The 19,065-nt window shown below is 38.7% G+C and overlaps 1 protein-coding gene across 4 annotated transcripts in view; it reads left to right on the top strand.

The window, feature by feature from the left end:
- The window catches only part of LOC134817824 (serine/threonine-protein kinase N2-like), a 42,679-nt gene that overhangs the window by 20,882 nt on the left and 2,732 nt on the right, over nucleotides 1-19,065 (top strand). For 2 of the 4 annotated variants that reach the window (XM_063827162.1, XM_063827161.1), the window contains exons 8-17: nucleotides 2,767-2,916; nucleotides 11,668-11,777; nucleotides 11,923-12,066; nucleotides 12,495-12,579; nucleotides 12,766-12,925; nucleotides 13,277-13,417; nucleotides 14,161-14,314; nucleotides 14,529-14,618; nucleotides 14,843-15,000; nucleotides 15,289-15,427. In XM_063827162.1, the coding sequence (XP_063683232.1) occupies nucleotides 2,767-2,916; nucleotides 11,668-11,777; nucleotides 11,923-12,066; nucleotides 12,495-12,579; nucleotides 12,766-12,925; nucleotides 13,277-13,417; nucleotides 14,161-14,314; nucleotides 14,529-14,618; nucleotides 14,843-15,000; nucleotides 15,289-15,427 (1,331 nt within the window). The remainder of the gene's footprint in view (nucleotides 1-2,766; nucleotides 2,917-11,667; nucleotides 11,778-11,922; nucleotides 12,067-12,494; nucleotides 12,580-12,765; nucleotides 12,926-13,276; nucleotides 13,418-14,160; nucleotides 14,315-14,528; nucleotides 14,619-14,842; nucleotides 15,001-15,288; nucleotides 15,428-19,065) is intronic. The other 2 variants (XM_063827163.1, XM_063827164.1) reach the window with 1 other exon arrangement.

Raw genomic sequence — 19,065 nt, 5'->3', positions numbered from 1 at the left:
ATAAAATGTAAAGGAAATCTCAAACTATTCAATTTAGACTCTACCGGTAAAGTATGCAAGGAAGGTTTATAACTTAAAGTTTAATTTTCCAATGGTTAATAGGTAAAGATTAAAAAAGTAAAACAAGACTGAGCACTTCAAAATTTGTAGAGTTTGTAACTTGTCCAATGTTGGCAGTGTAATTTATGAGATATGCGACGTTTATTGAGTGATGCATAAGTGTGTGCATATAATCTAAGATGTAGAGACAAGGTTATTATCAGCATTTTGGTTTATGTTACGCTTTGATTTTCTTAGTCCTGTTATGCAAAATAACATAAAATAAGATAATAGAAGGAAATTGAACAAAGAACTCTGCCACTTGCCAGTAGTTGGAAAAATTCTATTTTTAGCTCTACTTCTTCTTAAGCAGAGTGAAGATGTTTATTTTTTACATTTTTCATAACACTAAACTATCAGTGTTCTCTTCCTCTCAATTTCTCTGAAATGTTGCTTTGTGTTAATTCTTAATACCTTTGATCAAAAACGTATGTTAAGTGTGATATTGCTGCAATGTTATATTATATCAAGCACTTAGCAGTAACGATACCAACTGTAGGAAGCTACACTAACAAGTTGCACTGTATATTATTAATGCTTATATAATATTATGTGTATTATATTTATATATTATGTGCGCTCATGTCACCAGTTTATCATTTCAACATGGTTCCAATTTGTAAACTGAGTAACTCTGTGACCGGCAAGACGCAAGCAAGACTGCATCATAATAAAGTTATCTAGTATGAAATGTAAACTGTAATATCAGTAGAAATAATTCAAAGTACGATATTATAATAACAAACATATTGAAGTTTAAAATTATCTTATATAATTTAACGTACATGTTACATGTATATTGTATATATTGTATATATATATCCTTTTGAGTTTTGAGTTTAATATGAGTGAGCCATACCTGCCCTGTGTAGTATACACTGTAATACTGTATACTACTAGCTGTAATACTGTATACTACTAGCTGTAATACTGTATACTACTAGCTGTAATACTGTATACTACTAGCTGTAATACTGTATACTATACACTGTAATACTGTATACTACTAGCTGGTTTTACAATGAGCTGATCTATAAACTCAGTATAATTCGTGACGTGCTGATTGCTGAAGCGTTTATATTACATTGTATAATGTAACTAGTAGTACTAGAAGTACATAATAATGAGAAGTGGAACTGAGAGACTGTCTGTAGTGGTTTACACGCATTATTAGGTCACTTCGGTATCATAGGCTGACATGTCTAGATTAGTAGCTTAGGAGATAGGCCACGTCATTGTAAAATATTGTGAAATATTGTGAAATACAGATTACAAAACAGGTTATATAATACCTATCATATTATTATAATAATTCCTGTTTTTATTAGCTAATATATTATGTACAATAATAATTATGTTTTAATGAGTGACTGGTGAAGATTATGAGCTATATGTTTATGAGCTATAAATAGATTGTGTTATAGTTATACCCTCGTAATTTGTATGCTTCCCAAACAATTTTTATATTTTTACATTTTGGAAAGTAGTGTATTATCTTAAGTTTGAAGTCATTCCTTTATTTTAGGCTATCAAATTATATTGCTCTCGAGATTCATTTATAGATATATCAAAAAATAAAACAGCTTAGCTGAAACCAGATTCCAAATAATATATCTTTATGTCCACGCTAGGGGCTTTATTTTGGGTGTTACAACTTAATAACCGATGCTAGTTATATGTATGATAATAATAACCAGTGGTTATAATAACCAGTATATTAGTTGACAACCTTCTATATCATACCTTGTTTATGTACCATAATATACACTTATTATAAACTCGATAGTAAATAATAACTATTGTTGTGATGATTTAATATACTTGATTCATTTATTATATGCGGCCAGATCAATATTTCTCCCTAAGTGGTCACATACATTTTTTACTCACATTAATTCTGACGTGATATTAAACTAGGTTTAAGTTGAAATTATATCCGAAGATATAAAAACTATTCTGAAGAGTGAACACGATAAAATGTGACATGATATAAAGTGGTCACATACTCTAAAGGTGTCACATAATATAAAATGGTCACCTACTTAAACTGATCAGGTTTTCCTCGTATTCTCCTCTGACGTACCTCCTATATAACCTCATGATACTATGATGAAGTTTCCTGTCGGCGTGTCAGCTGTGTTTACTTCTTAGAAATCACGTACACTGAAAAGTGAAAAGCTTTCTTTTAAGTTCCAGTCGACTATTTTTTCATTTTTAGCTGACATCTTATTCAGAGACATATTATGATAAGACATGGAATATTTTAAGATATAAAAAAGTGAATAAATGTAATTTTAGCATGTCATTTGTCACACCATCATAATATGTTGCCTGTACAATTACATAATATTATATCTATAATTATATTAGGGCCCACAATTTTACCGCAACATTGAACTGTCCTTGTCCACGGTCAAGGTTGTGTATTATTACGATTAATTCAGGTACATAATACTAGTAGTAGTAGTAGCAGTAATAATGTATATTATATTCCCTGTTGTTGTGTCTACCCGCTGGAATTAAAAGTAGATTATTTGATGTAACAATTAGTTGCCACGCTTCAATGGGTTTACATTAATTTAAAAGTTACATTACATCACGATTATGCCTATATAAGGAGTGTATACTACACGTGATATTATCTATTACATATCTGCTCACTCCCAGGAACGCTGAAGATCAAACTGGCGGGTATAACAGGTGTATACGAACCTCCTGACAAACCCTCGACTAAGTCCATATTCAAAAGGAAGATCAGTTCCAGCTCTGAGAGCAAGAAGAATGTTCTGGATGGAAGAAACAGCGTCTCTGCTTCAGGTACTGTTATTAATATTAGTGTGGAACCGGTATGTTGCCGGTATGTTGCCAGTATGTACCGGTATGTACCGGTATGTACTGGTATGCACCGATATGTTTAAGTGGGAACAAGCAAAATAACTTTTTTCCTCCGGAGAAAGAGAGTCAGTTTACTTGTTCTCACTTGACTATCACGTGACTTGTTCAATGTTCAAGTGGCTAAGGCTTAGCGTCACATCAGTGTAACTTACTACCCGTTAAGTATTGTATTCACAGAACTGTGATGTCAAGAATAACCGGACCACGCTTTGGTCTTCTCTGCAGTTCTGCTGTATACAGAAAATTCAGAAATAAAATGTATTATAATTTATCCATGAAATATATCATTTTGAAGGGTTTTGTATATATGATTTTGAAGGGTCTGCTAGTGCCCCAGACAGTGTGAATTACTGACCTACTAAAACGACTGTTAATTTGTCAGTTCAAAACTGTCCGTTACTGACCACTTATTTATTTTTTTCATCGAATAGCTATTAGCTAGGTAGGTGTAATAGTTTCTTCACCCAAAATATCTGGGTTTCATTCAGTGAAAAATAAAATGTGGATATTACACAATTATAGTTATAACAACGCCATGTCTGTACTTTTACGACAGCTTGCCATCTGCCACCATTCTGCCAGCAGTTTATGTTAAATTTAAAATGTCTACCGTTATATACCACGTACAGTAAAACCCCGGTTTGCGGTAAATCGGGGTTTTGGTTGTTTACAATATGCATGTTAAGCCTTGGCCTTGTTTGGGGGAAAGGAGATGACCGGTGTTGTACTGAGAGTCTACTGTAAATAATACCCAAAATTCTTAGGAAAATGTTGAGTATCTTAGTCTCGGCTAATCGGTCTAAATGTAACATTTCTAATACATCACAATCGATCTTTTTAAAACCAACCATTTCTACTCGTTACTCGTTAGTCTGCAGAAATAGGTATACTATACGCCCTGCTACTAGAATATGAAATGAAATAAGATTACTTTAGTTTCTTGTCTCAAAACTTCTATTTTCTATCTCGGTATTCGTTCGGGAATGTAATCCTACTGTGACGATACATTCCAAATACCGTACTGCAATAAACGTAAACACTGCACAATACTCTGGAATATTGCATGCTTCAAAAATTACCAATCACTAGAATGTGGAGAATGGAGATTTGCGGTCAGAAAAATCTTAACGAAAAGAATTTAATTTTTGTTAGCAACGGCATAAATAATAAATATTAGTGTATCTGCTCAAATAAATAATAAATATTCAGTGTGTCTACCTAAATAAATAATAAATATTCAGTGTATCTACTTAAATAAATAATAAATATTCAGTGTGTCTACTTAAATCTTTAAATAAATAATAAATACCCAAATAAACAGGTAATTTCTACCTTAAACCGTTCTCCCTAAAACTACGAGTCCAATGTTTAGTACAACAGTAAAGGGTGGGATACCCTTTTACATTGTACACTGCAGCTTTGTAGTACGACAAAATATATATCCGCATGGTTAATGGAATTGTATATTGAACTTAACTCTCTGTGCTATAACTCCCTGAATAGTATTCATGTGCTTGTGCCTACTTCAGGGTATCCCATGATTAACACTATGATATTTAGATACCAATATATTATATCAGCTGATACTCCAGCAGAATACCATCAACAGTTCAAGTGAATTATTTTAATTCTTGATCTAAAATTGTAAGTTTTGCGGTGTTATTATAACGTTTTGATAATATCTAGATAGTATGCTGACCACACTAATTCTACAGTGGGTGATCGTATCCTAGTCACACAGATTCAGCTATTTTCCGAAATTCAGATATCTCTGACATCAGCTATTTTCAGCTTATTCATATCAGGTTCCAATCTTTTTCAGTACCTCTTAACGTTTGTCTTTCTGATGAATCAAAATGGGCTTACACTATCTCCTTTTTTAATTTTCTTCAGAAATACTTTAATGAGATCGTCTTTCGTTTGTCTGAAATTACTTCTGAATGCAGCTTTTGACTGACACGCAGTTGCTTGCGCAATTTTAAAGAAACCCTCTTTGTTGCATGTCTTGAGACGGTGACGGCATTTATTTCTTAAAGTTACAATTTCAATTAAAGTATCCTGACACATGGGATGTCGAGATATTATATATCCCGACATATAGTAATATATCCCGACTAACATTCCAACAAACATTCTAACTTCACTCTTATCCAAACCTCGAACGGGGGGGGGGGGGGGGGGGGGGGGGGGGGGATCAGGTACTAAGTGCCGTACGTGACGTCGACTAAGTGCAGTTTTGGACTTTACAAAAAGAACCCACCCACCCCCGTCACGGTACTAACTGCTTTTTCGGATAATATTTAGGACGCCCACCCCTTTTGCCGGCTTTTGTGGTACTAACTGTTGAGAAATCACGGTACTAACTGAGTCTGGGTATATAAAATAAGATACCCACCCATAAATTGCTTTAAACAGCTCATTAAACATTGGAAATGGGCAAATTATACCCACTATTTAGTAGGGGTTTTGTTTTCAATGTAGTCGAATTAGATAAAAAGTTACAACAAAATTTTAAAAATTACAAAAAACCCAAAAAAAACTCAAAAAACCTCAAAACCTGTTCCCAAAATTGAAATTTGAGGTAAAATGGGTTTTTTTGGGGTTGGACACCCAAAAAATGAACCCCTTATTACCATGTACTAACTGTTTTTCTGGGAAATGAGCAGCAGACCCACCACTTAGTACAAAAGTACTAACTGCGTTTTGGAAGAAAATATGACCCACCCACCCAACGTCACGTACGATTCTGACCATATGATCCCCCCCGCCTTGAATTTACCAAAAACCTGGTCTAAACCCGACCACCACCTGCTCCCACATGTAAATTGTATCACGATACCTTTAACCTTAGTCAATATTACTGTACACTGTACAGTTCATTTACAATTGCCTAGCAGTAATGTCACCGCTACTTATTTCCTGTGTCCACCACGGTGCAATACATCTGTCAACAATATAGAGGAACAAATTTCAATCAAATCAGTTGTCTCAAAAGCCAGAATGACACAAATTCCCTTTTAACGGTTGACTGGAACCAATTAGATTACCATTCTTTCGAATTAACACTGAAATTTCCACGCTAATACATTTGCATTGACCTGTGGCCATGGCTTTATACAATTTAATTAACAGGGTAACCGCTCCGTTACACTGGTAACTGTCCCCCGGTTGTATATTTGTGGTATATTAAAGTGATTGCCAAGTAGCTGAAAGGCTTCACTACTTTTATAAACTTTAAGTCTGTACGTACAGTGTGTGAGGTACAGTACGTGAGGTACAGTACGTGAGGTACAGTACGTGAGGTACAGTACGTGAGGTACAGTACGTGAGGTACAGTACGTGAGGTACAGTACGTGAGGTACAGTACGTGAGGTACAGTACGTGAGGTACAGTACGTGAGGTACAGTACGTGAGGTACAGTACGTGAGGTACAGTACGTGAGGTACAGTACGTGAGGTACAGTACGTGAGGTACAGTACGTGAGGTACAGTACGTGAGGTACAGTACGTGAGGTACAGTACGTGAGGTACAGTACGTGAGGTACAGTGTGTGAGGTACAGTACGTGAGGTACAGTACGTGAGGTACAGTACGTGAGGTACAGTACGTGAGGTACAGTACGTGAGGTACAGTACGTGAGGTACAGTACGTGAGGTACAGTACGTGAGGTACAGTACGTGAGGTACAGTACGTGAGGTACAGTACGTGAGGTACAGTACGTGAGGTACAGTACGTGAGGTACAGTACGTGAGGTACAGTACGTGAGGTACAGTACGTGAGGTACAGTACGTGAGGTACAGTACGTGAGGTACAGTACGTGAGGTACAGTGTGTGAGGTACAGTACGTGAGGTACAGTACGTGAGGTACAGTACGTGAGGTACAGTGCGTGAGGTACAGTGCGTGAGGTACAGTACGTGAGGTACAGTACGTGAGGTACAGTGCGTGAGGTACAGTACGTGAGGTACAGTACGTGAGGTACAGTGCGTGAGGTACAGTACGTGAGGTACAGTACGTGAGGTACAGTACGTGAGGTACAGTACGTGAGGTACAGTACGTGAGGTACAGTACGTGAGGTACAGTGTGTGAGGTACAGTACGTGAGGTACAGTACGTGAGGTACAGTACGTGAGGTACAGTACGTGAGGTACAGTACGTGAGGTACAGTACGTGAGGTACAGTACGTGAGGTACAGTACGTGAGGTACAGTACGTGAGGTACAGTACGTGAGGTACAGTACGTGAGGTACAGTACGTGAGGTACAGTACGTGAGGTACAGTACGTGAGGTACAGTACGTGAGGTACAGTACGTGAGGTACAGTACGTGAGGTACAGTGTGTGAGGTACAGTACGTGAGGTACAGTACGTGAGGTACAGTACGTGAGGTACAGTGTGTGAGGTACAGTACGTGAGGTACAGTACGTGAGGTACAGTGCGTGAGGTACAGTACGTGAGGTACAGTACGTGAGGTACAGTACGTGAGGTACAGTACGTGAGGTACAGTACGTGAGGTACAGTACGTGAGGTACAGTACGTGAGGTACAGTACGTGAGGTACAGTACGTGAGGTACAGTGTGTGAGGTACAGTACGTGAGGTACAGTACGTGAGGTACAGTACGTGAGGTACAGTGTGTGAGGTACAGTACGTGAGGTACAGTACGTGAGGTACAGTACGTGAGGTACAGTGTGTGAGGTACAGTACGTGAGGTACAGTACGTGAGGTACAGTGCGTGAGGTACAGTACGTGAGGTACAGTACGTGAGGTACAGTACGTGAGGTACAGTACGTGAGGTACAGTACGTGAGGTACAGTACGTGAGGTACAGTACGTGAGGTACAGTACGTGAGGTACAGTGTGTGAGGTACAGTACGTGAGGTACAGTACGTGAGGTACAGTACGTGAGGTACAGTACGTGAGGTACAGTACGTGAGGTACAGTACGTGAGGTACAGTACGTGAGGTACAGTACGTGAGGTACAGTACGTGAGGTACAGTACGTGAGGTACAGTACGTGAGGTACAGTACGTGAGGTACAGTACGTGAGGTACAGTACGTGAGGTACAGTACGTGAGGTACAGTACGTGAGGTACAGTACGTGAGGTACAGTACGTGAGGTACAGTACGTGAGGTACAGTACGTGAGGTACAGTACGTCATCAATCATCATCTCATGTATTTCAACTCTCAACATTCAACATAGTACTAGTTGTCTAAGAGTACTGGCTGGCTATGATTTGAAGCTCAGTACAGAAGATCTGGCTGAAGATTCTCACTACTCAATAGGGACTCAATATTTATTATTATAAGTAAAAAATGAATCGCATGCCAGTAAAATATGCTAGTAAAATTAACATCAATCCGATGAGAATTACACCAAAATGTCCCATATATTGTTATTGACAGGTCTTATTGGTGATAATACAGGGTGATCGCCGATCGGGAACTTATGTAATGTAATGTCTAGTCTTGTGTCTTATATTAACATCTAGACGGAAGTTGAGGAAACAATAGACTTTGACAAAAATCACTAAATCAGGGCGACCTTTAAGTCTGAAATTCAGTTAGAAGCATTCTAAAAATGTTTTTATCGTACAACATACCTTAGGTTATGAAGAGCAAATGGGTTGTTCGAGTGTTATTCCAATAAGATTCCAGAGCTTAAGTGAAATGCGGAGCTTATGACGTGATATGCACTCAGTAAATACTGTAATTCTAAGTTGTGCTACTAACCCTGTAGGCTTAGGGGAACGTGTTAGCTGGATATCTTCCCTCGGACAGTTTACCATAGTGATACAGTGGCCATAGTTACCATAGTGATACAGTGGCCATAGTTACCATAGTGATACAGTGGCCATAGTAATTACCACAGTGATACAGTGGCCATAGTTACCATAGTGATACAGTGGCCATAGTTACCATAGTGATACAGTGGCCATAGTTACCATAGTGATACAGTGGCCATAGTTACCATAGTGATACAGTGGCCATAGTTACCATAGTGATACAGTGGCCATAGTTACCATAGTGATACAGTGGCCATAGTTACCATAGTGATACAGTGGCCATAGTTACCATAGTGATACAGTGGCCATAGTTACCATAGTGATACAGTGGCCATAGTTACCATAGTGATACAGTGGCCATAGTTACCATAGTGATACAGTGGCCAAGTGTGAAGAACAACAAGGCACGTAATACTTCAAATTGTAACATTGGACGATTCCCACATAGTAAATAGTTCTTTAGATAGTATAGATAACATTCTTTGAATCCTGAAAATCATAGGAAATAGATTAATATAAATAAATAATAATAATACAGGGGAGGGGGGGCCAAAAGTCAGTACCCATACGTTGTCCTTAATAGCTCAGTCACTGAGTGCCCAATTGAAATAATTCTTTCTGGTATGACTTACTACCACCACTGGTTCGAGGAATTTGTCAAATCGAAAAATATTCGTGTTCATTTTTTGCAAATAAAGGTTCATTTTCGTATTTATTTGATAGTTTGGATAGTCGGATCGAGCCAAATTTTATTGAATGGTGTTTGGCCATTTAAATTACGTTTGTCCTGAAAAAATGAGAGTTCTAGCTTCTCAGATGACCGAGCATAACGAGTTTGTTCATTACGTTTGATCAGATGATTGGGTTGAGGCTAGATCCGCATTATGGGAATCGTGCAGAGAGCCCAGTTACGGTGTCGTAATTGGGTAATCATTGAGTACCCAATCAATTTTGCTAACGAGATAAACAAATTGCTTGATAACTTCGTCATTTTAAATCCGTTTTGCACCATCTTTTCAGATTATATTCCGGATTAAATTACCTATTGCAATATGTTACAACGGAATCTCTAACATGTTCACAAACACGAGTATAAGCAATTCAATGTTAATTGGGTGTGGCCCCCAAAAATCGAATTTTCAAATTTTGGTGACGGAATCCTCGAACAAGTAGGTACAGTATGCCATCTGCAAAGCAACAACTCTCAAATATAAAACACGGCGGTGGTATAAGACCCAACGTATGGGTACCGACTTTTGGCCCCCCCTTGTAGTAAATTGAAGTTTAATAACACCACTATTAAGATAGAACTTATGCTCAGCAGTGTTTAATCTAAACATCCCAGAAATGTACCTGAATAATAGGTAAGAACTGGTAAGGTAATATCAGGGGTAATTTGTACCTCGCACAAGATTTAAAAAATATTCGTTAAAGTCAGCAATGTTCTACCGGTGTCGGGTTAACAGATATTTATTGTTGTTACTAACAAATATACTAACATGGACATGGTATGCTTCAACAAATTAAATAAACCTAGTTATGCTGCATTTTGTGATAGGCCAAAAAACATTTACACAACAATGCACAAATTACCTAGTAAAATTAGAAGTTTATGATATTTTTATATTTACTCAATTATAAGGCCAATTATAATTTATAAATCACAATTCCATATTATGTATACGTCTATCTTCATCTTTGTTAAGATTCGCATGCTTTGATTAATACCATAATTATGTAAGCTGATAGGCTCATTTCCTTATCACAACTCAATAAATGCCTATCGAATAGTCAAAAACCGGATGTGAACATGAGTAAATATTCTTGCTTTTGCTTTCCTAAAAAATGTCCAGTATGATGATGATGAAAATCTAAAATATATGGCTACAATGAGCATTTTAATAACAATATTAATTCGATCCTATAAGTATAATGTGCCATGTAATAATATTAAAACCGTTATATGTATCTACTTAACAAACTCCTTATCCGTCGTGTAACCCGGAAAATGTGTTGCTGTTAAAAGATAAGCAGTGTTATCACTCAGAAATCAACCCAGTTATAATAACAAATTTGAAAATGGGGGGACCAAATTTTTAATTGTCTATCCATCACAATCTGATGAGTCAGTTGTTACTGGTGACACGTATCCTAGTGGTGGTCGTCGATTACACGCTATATGATGCGGTAAAAGTGGTTTGGGTTTCTTTTCCTTTTTCTTAGTTACTCCTGCACTGCTACTTTTGATTGCTGAACTTGTCGAGACTCGAGACAATGTTCTTATCTTCTACTGATTTAGCTTGACTGCAAACTGCGCCGTTCCTGATAAAATGATGTTCGTTAATGGCCTTTCTCGAGCTTTCTCTCTCAATTCTGAGTATTTCCTTGTTATGTGAAATATTCCAGAAGTATTTCCAAAATATGTGAGATTTTACAGAAGTATCTTCCCATATTCATTATTCAAGTATTAACAAATTTCATGATATCCATTACCAGTCGTATATGAACACCGTGGATCATATTGCAAACTTGTCATTTGAGAAGTACATTTACAGCTGTCCAATAACCATATAATATGTGCGGCTAACTCAAATTAAATATTTTATGTATCGTTAATTAACATAAACTGTTCGTGATCCTAATGTTTTGCGAATATTCCAAACCCGGAAATGAAGTTTTGAAGTGTGAAATTGTCCTGTTATAAGATAGCATTTGAAATATGATATTGTGTCTTGGGCTTTCATTACACAGCACACTTTACTATAAACCCTGCGAATAAAATCTGCTGCTGGAATTTTGCAAAAATGTCTTGCGAGTTGCACATATTTGGATCCGAGATTATAATAATATATTGTAATAATGTTATCACAGCGCGACTAATGCAAGTTTCTGTTTAGATGATTGCAGATGTGCGTTCAAGTTGGACAATAATCTACAGTACCAGAGCGCATGGAAAACACCACATAAAACATGCTACGACGAGCAGCACTCATTTGATCTGAGCAAGGTCTTTACAATTTTTACTTCTAAGACAATGAGATATTCTCATGTAATATCCCACACGGTTAAAAGTGGTTATATTGGTCAAATTTGTCCATTCTGTCAGGTCCGTACAGTGACTCCACACTTACCTTGCTAACCTTATTTCTCAGTCTCGAGAATTAGAAGTGGATGTATATTGGCGGCACTATAAGCCCATGGTGGGTGTTCTCTTCGTCAAACTTGAAGATTTTCTCGACTACGAAAAGCGACTTATTGAACTTCCGATCGAGCCTTTTGGTACACTATATATAGAAGTAAGTTGTTATTTAACTAGTGAAAGCATCCCTTCTTGTGGTATTGCATAATTTTTTAACTGCATTACACAGAAAGTGAAGCTATTGGCTCCGGTAAACTGTGCTTGTTAGCTGGTATCTAAGGCAATTTACAGTTTACAAGCTTGGAACGTGTGGACTGTGGTAGCGGAAAAGAAAACCTCGCCGCAGAACATCTTTTTGTACTAGCTAAATCTGACATTTTCACAGAGTTGTCCACGCGCACGCGCGTTTTAATCGTAATTTTGCTGAAATGTTAAGTGAGCGCCACTATCAGTTTCGATCAAGATCATCATAATAAATATCGTGTGATCGCTGTAAAATACGTGATAAGTGCTATCGATTAAGAACTCCTGTCCGCTGATTAGCTGCTTAAATATTGCGTGTAATGACTCACATTCTGCCCTCAGGTTACATTCGAGAATCCTGTAGTGGACCGGGCAGCCGGCAGAATTAGACTTCAAAGGCAAGGCAAAATATTCCCCAAAAACAAAGGTACGAACTCTTATATTCTTGGACTATCGCCAATCAGGCCATTATTTGCTTGACCTATCAACTTATATAATGTTCTAGCATGGTGTGAAAAAACTTTATACAGGTTCTTGACCTAAGTGAAGCCTACACATAACGAACGACTCAATATTCTAACTTCACACCCGTCGATAATACACACTTTTTCAGCTGCAAGGAATATCCTGCGAGTCAACCAACTTAACACAAATGTAACAACATGGGCTCGTTTTCTGAAGAGAGCAAACGACGCGCTGGAAGGAGAAAGTAATAATCACAACCGGATGGCCACCGATAAGTCGCATTTGGCAGTTATTGTGGATCAGACTGAGTGAGTGGCGTGTTCATTTAAACAAAATATCCGGTCGCTACGCTAATGCTAATGCTATAACTTCTTCTCGAGTGAATTTTTAGTAACATGTTTATGAAATGCATGGCATTTGCTTTCAGCAAACGTTTTATCTTATTGCTCACTGCTTAGTTTGAAGGAACATAATCTTTATTTTATGGCTTATGCGCTCACTACTCAATATTGAGGAGAGCTGACTCTTATTTTACTTGCTCACTTCTCAACATTTTAGAGCTGACTGTTTATTTTGCGTGCTCACTGCTCAGCAGTGCTGATGGCTAATTAAGGGCATGTGCAGGCATGTGCATGGTTTACAACAAGCTTCCCCTGCAGGGATCCTAACCTAATACTCAAAAGGAGTCAGTCGACGCCCGCCCCTGTAAAGGGCAGATCTAGCGAGATCATATCAGACGGACATGAGTCCGATAACGGTGTCCATTCTACTATACCTGAGATAACTTCCCCAGTTAAAATGTAAGAACATCGCAAAAAGGAAGAATTATCTCGTGATTTTTAAATGTTAAACCTTTTTATTTTGCTATTCTAAGCCGTGCTGCAAGATTATTGTAGATTATTTAATATTATTATATATATTTAATATGTTACTCCTAAAATATTAATTCCCCATGATGTTGTTACCCTACGGCCTGCACTCACCAATGCCAACATGTGGTCTTTACGAACCCTTTTATTACGATACTTCAGTATGTGGACATATATTCGTCACTGATCTGGTCGAGCCATAACTCTGCTTCCCAACAACCGATTTGCAAAATTCAAAAAGGAGCATATAGAGAAATTTCTGAACTTTGGGTGCTCGATAAAAAGTTTTGCCAATTTTAGCTCTTGCACAGATATGTAGACCCCGAAATTAGGGGTTTGGTCACTACTTTGATAATATTTATGGAGGAGCACATGTTTTAATTGCAACCCGGTCAATTAAGGTCAATGTTGAAATCAACCCAAGTTTCAAACGAGGTTTCTTTGCGGTTGATAAACTATTTTCAGCGAAATTTTGAGGGAATTGAGACCGAATGATAATAAGTTCATCGATGTAAAAATGATAATAAATCCGACAGTCAGAGATGTGCTGATTTTTACTGACCTGAAATCTTAATTAACCTTGCCCCTATGGGGATAGGGGCCCTATATTATATCTCCTTGCTTTTCACGAGTGTCTTTCGTCTCTGCAGTTTAATAAGCTAATTTTTCTTCAGATTGCCAGAAAGTATTCAAATATCAGACTTCAACTGCTTGTCTGTGCTTGGACGGGGACATTTCGGTAAAGTTCTACTATGTGAATATAAAAAAGGCAAAGAAGTGTTTGCTATTAAAGCTCTGAAGAAGGGAGATGTCATTGCTAGAGATGAAGTACGTCCAAATAAATTTGTCTCAAGCTGTGTTTTAAATTTTGTTTTATTAAAGCGTCTAGTTTGTGCTGGAATGTGCCCAATAGAAAACAAATTTAAATCTCCGTGGTAAATCAACTTTTACCAAGCGAGATTATTCATAATTCCAAACAAGACAGGTTTTGTCTTGTTAGGGATGTAGTTTAATAGAAAACAAATTTCCCTCTCCTTGCTAGGTCGAATCTTTGCTGAGCGAAAAGAGGATATTCCAGATAGCGAATCAGAACAAGCATCCATTCCTTGTGAACATGCATGCCTGCTTCCAGGTAAGAGTTTTATGAGGAAAAAACATATTGTTTTAAACTTTAATTTTGAGGAATTTTAATTCCTGTAATCGGTTTACTCGAGCGCAGACATCTGAGGATTCAGCTAATTTTGATTCTAAATGGCAACACTTCATAATATTATGATTTTTATCATACTCAAAATGTTACCATATATAATATGTTACCATATATATATAATACTTGTAACATATTATTTTTCACAGACAGATTCCCACGTGTGTTTTGTGATGGAGTACGCGCCGGGCGGGGACCTCATGATGCATATACACACGGACGTGTTCAGTGAGAGCCGCGCGTGTTTCTACGCTGCATGTGTCGTGCTCGGGCTCCAGTATCTCCACGATAATGCTATTGTTTACAGGTAACTGGATATTTGAGGGTTTTCTCTGTGGGATCACTCATGCCCGGTGTAATCAATTTTAAACGGTATAATTAGTTTAAACGCTTCCGAAACCGTTAAGTAGGGAGTTTGTGTGACTAATAACCTTCCAAATGGCAGTTAAATATTTTTAAAATTGGATTATCTTTCGAGAAATACTCAGATATGGGACTAAAATACATCATTATATCAGTGTTGACAAATCAACAATATACATTATGCCATAGCAAATTGCGATCGCAAAGACCTCACTCAAAACTATTTGTTCAGAGATCTAAAGTTGGACAATTTGCTGCTGGACTATGATGGATACGTGAAGATGGCTGACTTTGGCTTGTGTAAAGATGGCATGCCCCATGGTGCCAGAACCAGTACTTTCTGTGGAACCCCCGAGTTTCTTGCTCCTGAGGTAAGGATATTTCTTTTAGCGGAATTTCTCTCATTTAAAACGAATAAAATGATACAAAAGGGCAATCCCACGGTAAGTTTCCACTTGGTGAAGATGAAAAATGTTAAGATAGGCACCTAATTTTGGTTAGTATATGTGCATTAGACTCTTAACCTTACAGGTCAACAAAGTTTTTCGTTTCATATTGCGTTAACTTGTATTTTTTCTCATTCAAAGGAACACTACTCGGAAATGAAAAAATCATTATAATTTTCAAAGGCCATAGTTTGGGTATGCAGCAATACTTATCTATGATTCCATACACTCAGGCATAGGCATAAGAATTAGGAGGTATGCAAAGTTGGTCGTTTAGCTCCGGACAGTCTATGCAACGTCTATGCAACGTCCGTGCAACAACAAAAGAACCGTCTATGCAACGTCTATGCAACGTCCCTGCACAATGAACACTCTATGCACACTCCCTGCACGGTCAGTCTATGCAACGTCTATGCAACGTCTATGCAACGTCCCTGCACAGTACCATATGAACACCGGCTACTAGCCGGCTACTAGCCGGCTAGTAGCCACTTTTGTAATAACAGCTCCTCAACTTCACATTAACAACCGGCTACTAACCGGCACTTGAAAAGTGGTCACTAGCCGGCTACTAACCGGCTACTAGCCGGCTAGTGACCACAAAGTGGCTACTAACCGGCTACTAAGCGGTCACTAGCCGGCTATTAGCCGAGCTCTAAAGCAGACCTATTAGTAGCCGGTTAGTAGCCACTTGGTGGTTACTAGCCGGTTAGTAGCCGGCTAGTGACCGCTTTCTAAGTGCCGGCTAGTAGCCGGTTTGGAACCGGCTACTAGTAGGTCTGCTTTAGAGCTCGGCTAATAGCCGGCTAGTGACCGCTTAGTAGCCGGTTAGTAGCCACTTTGTGGTCACTAGCCGGCTAGTAGCCGGTTAGTAGCCGGCTAGTGACCACTTTTCAAGTGCCGGTTAGTAGCCGGTTGGTAATGTGAAGTTGAGGAGCTGTTATTACAAAAGTGGCTACTAGCCGGCTAGTAGCCGGTGTTCATATGGTACTGTGCAGGGACGTTGCATAGACGTTGCATAGACGTTGCATAGACTGACCGTGCAGGGAGTGTGCATAGAGTGTTCATTGTGCAGGGACGTTGCATAGACGTTGCATAGACGGTTCTTTTGTTGTTGCATGGACGTTGCATAGACGTTGCATAGACTGTCCGGAGCTAAACGACCAAGTTGCCACATCTATATAAACAAAAGAGCACCTAAAGAGGCTCAGCAAAGTGCTGGCCTATTTACGCTTACGAAGACTCATTCGTTCAATATGTCTCAAAGTAAATAAACTCCTCCATCCTACTCTATCTCTTGCTAAGTTCACTAAGTTGGTAAAATCATCTTCATTTTTCAAATAAATTTGTCTCTTAAATAGGTCCTTTTTCACAATAATATCATACAAATTAGTCCTGTGTCTACCCACTCGTCCCTTTAGCGTTTGACATCCTAGTGTAGCAAATAACAGAGACTGGTAGGCAGGCGTGTCGTTGTCACTGCGTAGAACATGACCTAGTATTGTCCACCGTGCCTTTTCCACTCTCTCGGAAAGGGGCCTGGTCTGGGTACGAGCGTAGAGGGCCTTGTTAGATATTGAGCTAGGCCAATAGATGTGTAGGATGCGCTTGAGGTGCTTCCTTTGAACAACATCTACAGACTCTAGAACATGCTGAGGTACGGCCCAGCAGCAGCAGTTGTACAGGAGCACTGATACTACTAGTGAGTCGTAGAGTTTGATCTTTCTCTTCTCAGTTATCTGACTCCTCTCTGATCCCTGGCAGCACAGCTTGTCAAATGACCAGAAGGCGGTGTTAGCTTTATTTATTCTATTAGTAACATCCTGCTCTGATCCAAGCTTAGTACCAAGAAGCGTCTCGTTTCTACACTCCTCTTTTCCTCTTAGCTCATTATCCCACTCGTCACAGGCACCAACTTCTTCTAAATACACTCTGGTAAACTTTGTCTTTGTGTCATTGACAAAGAGACTCCATTCACTGAGAATATTCTTGGAGATCTGAAAGATATCCTGTAACTCCTCCATATCTTCACCAATCTTCTCTACATCGTCTGAATAGCCGGACTCAAGAGGCATGTGGTTATCGGCTATCGGAGGGGTGGGTCTTGAGGGGAGGACTGCTCTTATGTGCACTACAGCTCCAGCTAGATTGAGGGTAAACAATTTACCAGCTGTGCTGTCTCCTTGGGAGGCTCCTATGTTGAAAGAAAACATCTCTGAGTCAGTAGAACACACTCTGACTACTAGAGTGGTGTTAGCCATGAGGTATTGTACAAGCCTCAGGTCGTCTCTGGAGCATCCTGCAGCTTCTAGTAGTCTGATTGTTGTACCTCTGCGGATGGTATTGAAGGCAGCTGACATGTCAATACTCACTTTGTTCCATTCAAACTCCTTCTTCATTACTACAGATATGAGCATGCTCTGTGCCCAAACTAGGTCGGCACAGCTCCTGCCAGCTTTGTAGGCAGCTTGGAACGGTCCGGTGAAGTTGTCCACAGCTCTCTCTATTCTGTTTAGCACTATCAGTGACAGGATCTTTCTAGAAACATTCAGCAGGGTCAGTGGTCGTATCGACTTAACTGGGCCACGAGTGCTATTTATATTCAAAAAATCAATGTAACCTATCTCTTCTGGGGGGTATCCAATGGTGAAAAATAGGGAAATTTTACGATTGAAAACCCGATTCACCAGAAAATCCTTCACCATTTTTCACCATTTTTCACCATTTTAGTTTTTTATTTTCAAACTATCAAATCAAAATAATAAATGGGTACCAAGAGCTCAGTTTCGATGAACCTTACTCGCCATGGTCACTAAAAGTTACCAGTTTTGGTTCACCTTATTTGCCATGTTCACCCAAAAGTTACCACTTTTGGTGTACCTTACTTGCCAAGTTCACCCAAAAGTTACCAGTTGCCATTGTTGCCATATTCCCCAAAATTTACCAGATTTGATGTAGATTTGTTGCTGTATTCCCCAAAAGTTACCAGTTTTGATGTAGCTTCGTTGTACCCTAAAATTTACCAGTTTTAAGGGAGGGTTCACCCTGATTTTTTTGTGAAACTCGGTTTCGAGATTGCAGGATTATGTGTTCAAATAATCGCAAAAAATGAACAAAATCGCCCATATCTCAGTTCGCGATATTTGCGATTATTTGAACACAGAATCCACAGTTAGGTAGATACTGAGCTGATAATCATAGAGATTGTGTAGTATATGCTTACCTTCCATTCAAAAATATTGATATTTGACCAATTTATGGGCCAAAATCGATCAAATTTGGTGCGTATGCTCAAATATGGGCATATGGTTTTTGGCTCATAACTCAGTCATTTTTTTCCCCAATTTTGATGAAAATTCATATACGAGTTCAGGGGACCATTAGCTACAAGTAGAGCACCTAAAATATGGGCGTGGCTGCCCCGCGGGCACTGTTTGGCGGTTGGGGTCCGAGACCCCTTCAAAAGTTCGGTCACCGGTCGTAGTTTGTTGGAAATGTTGGTCAACTCGAAACCAAGTTTCACAAAAAAATCAGGGTGAACCCCCCTTAATGTAGATTTATCT

Source organism: Bolinopsis microptera, chromosome 7 (assembly GCF_026151205.1).
Source record: "Bolinopsis microptera isolate Bmic1 chromosome 7, MBARI_Bmic_1.0, whole genome shotgun sequence".
NCBI classification, from domain to species: Eukaryota; Metazoa; Ctenophora; class Tentaculata; order Lobata; family Bolinopsidae; genus Bolinopsis; species Bolinopsis microptera.
The sequence above is the reverse complement of the archived record's forward strand: the minus strand, read 5'-3'. Positions and strand labels throughout refer to the sequence as shown.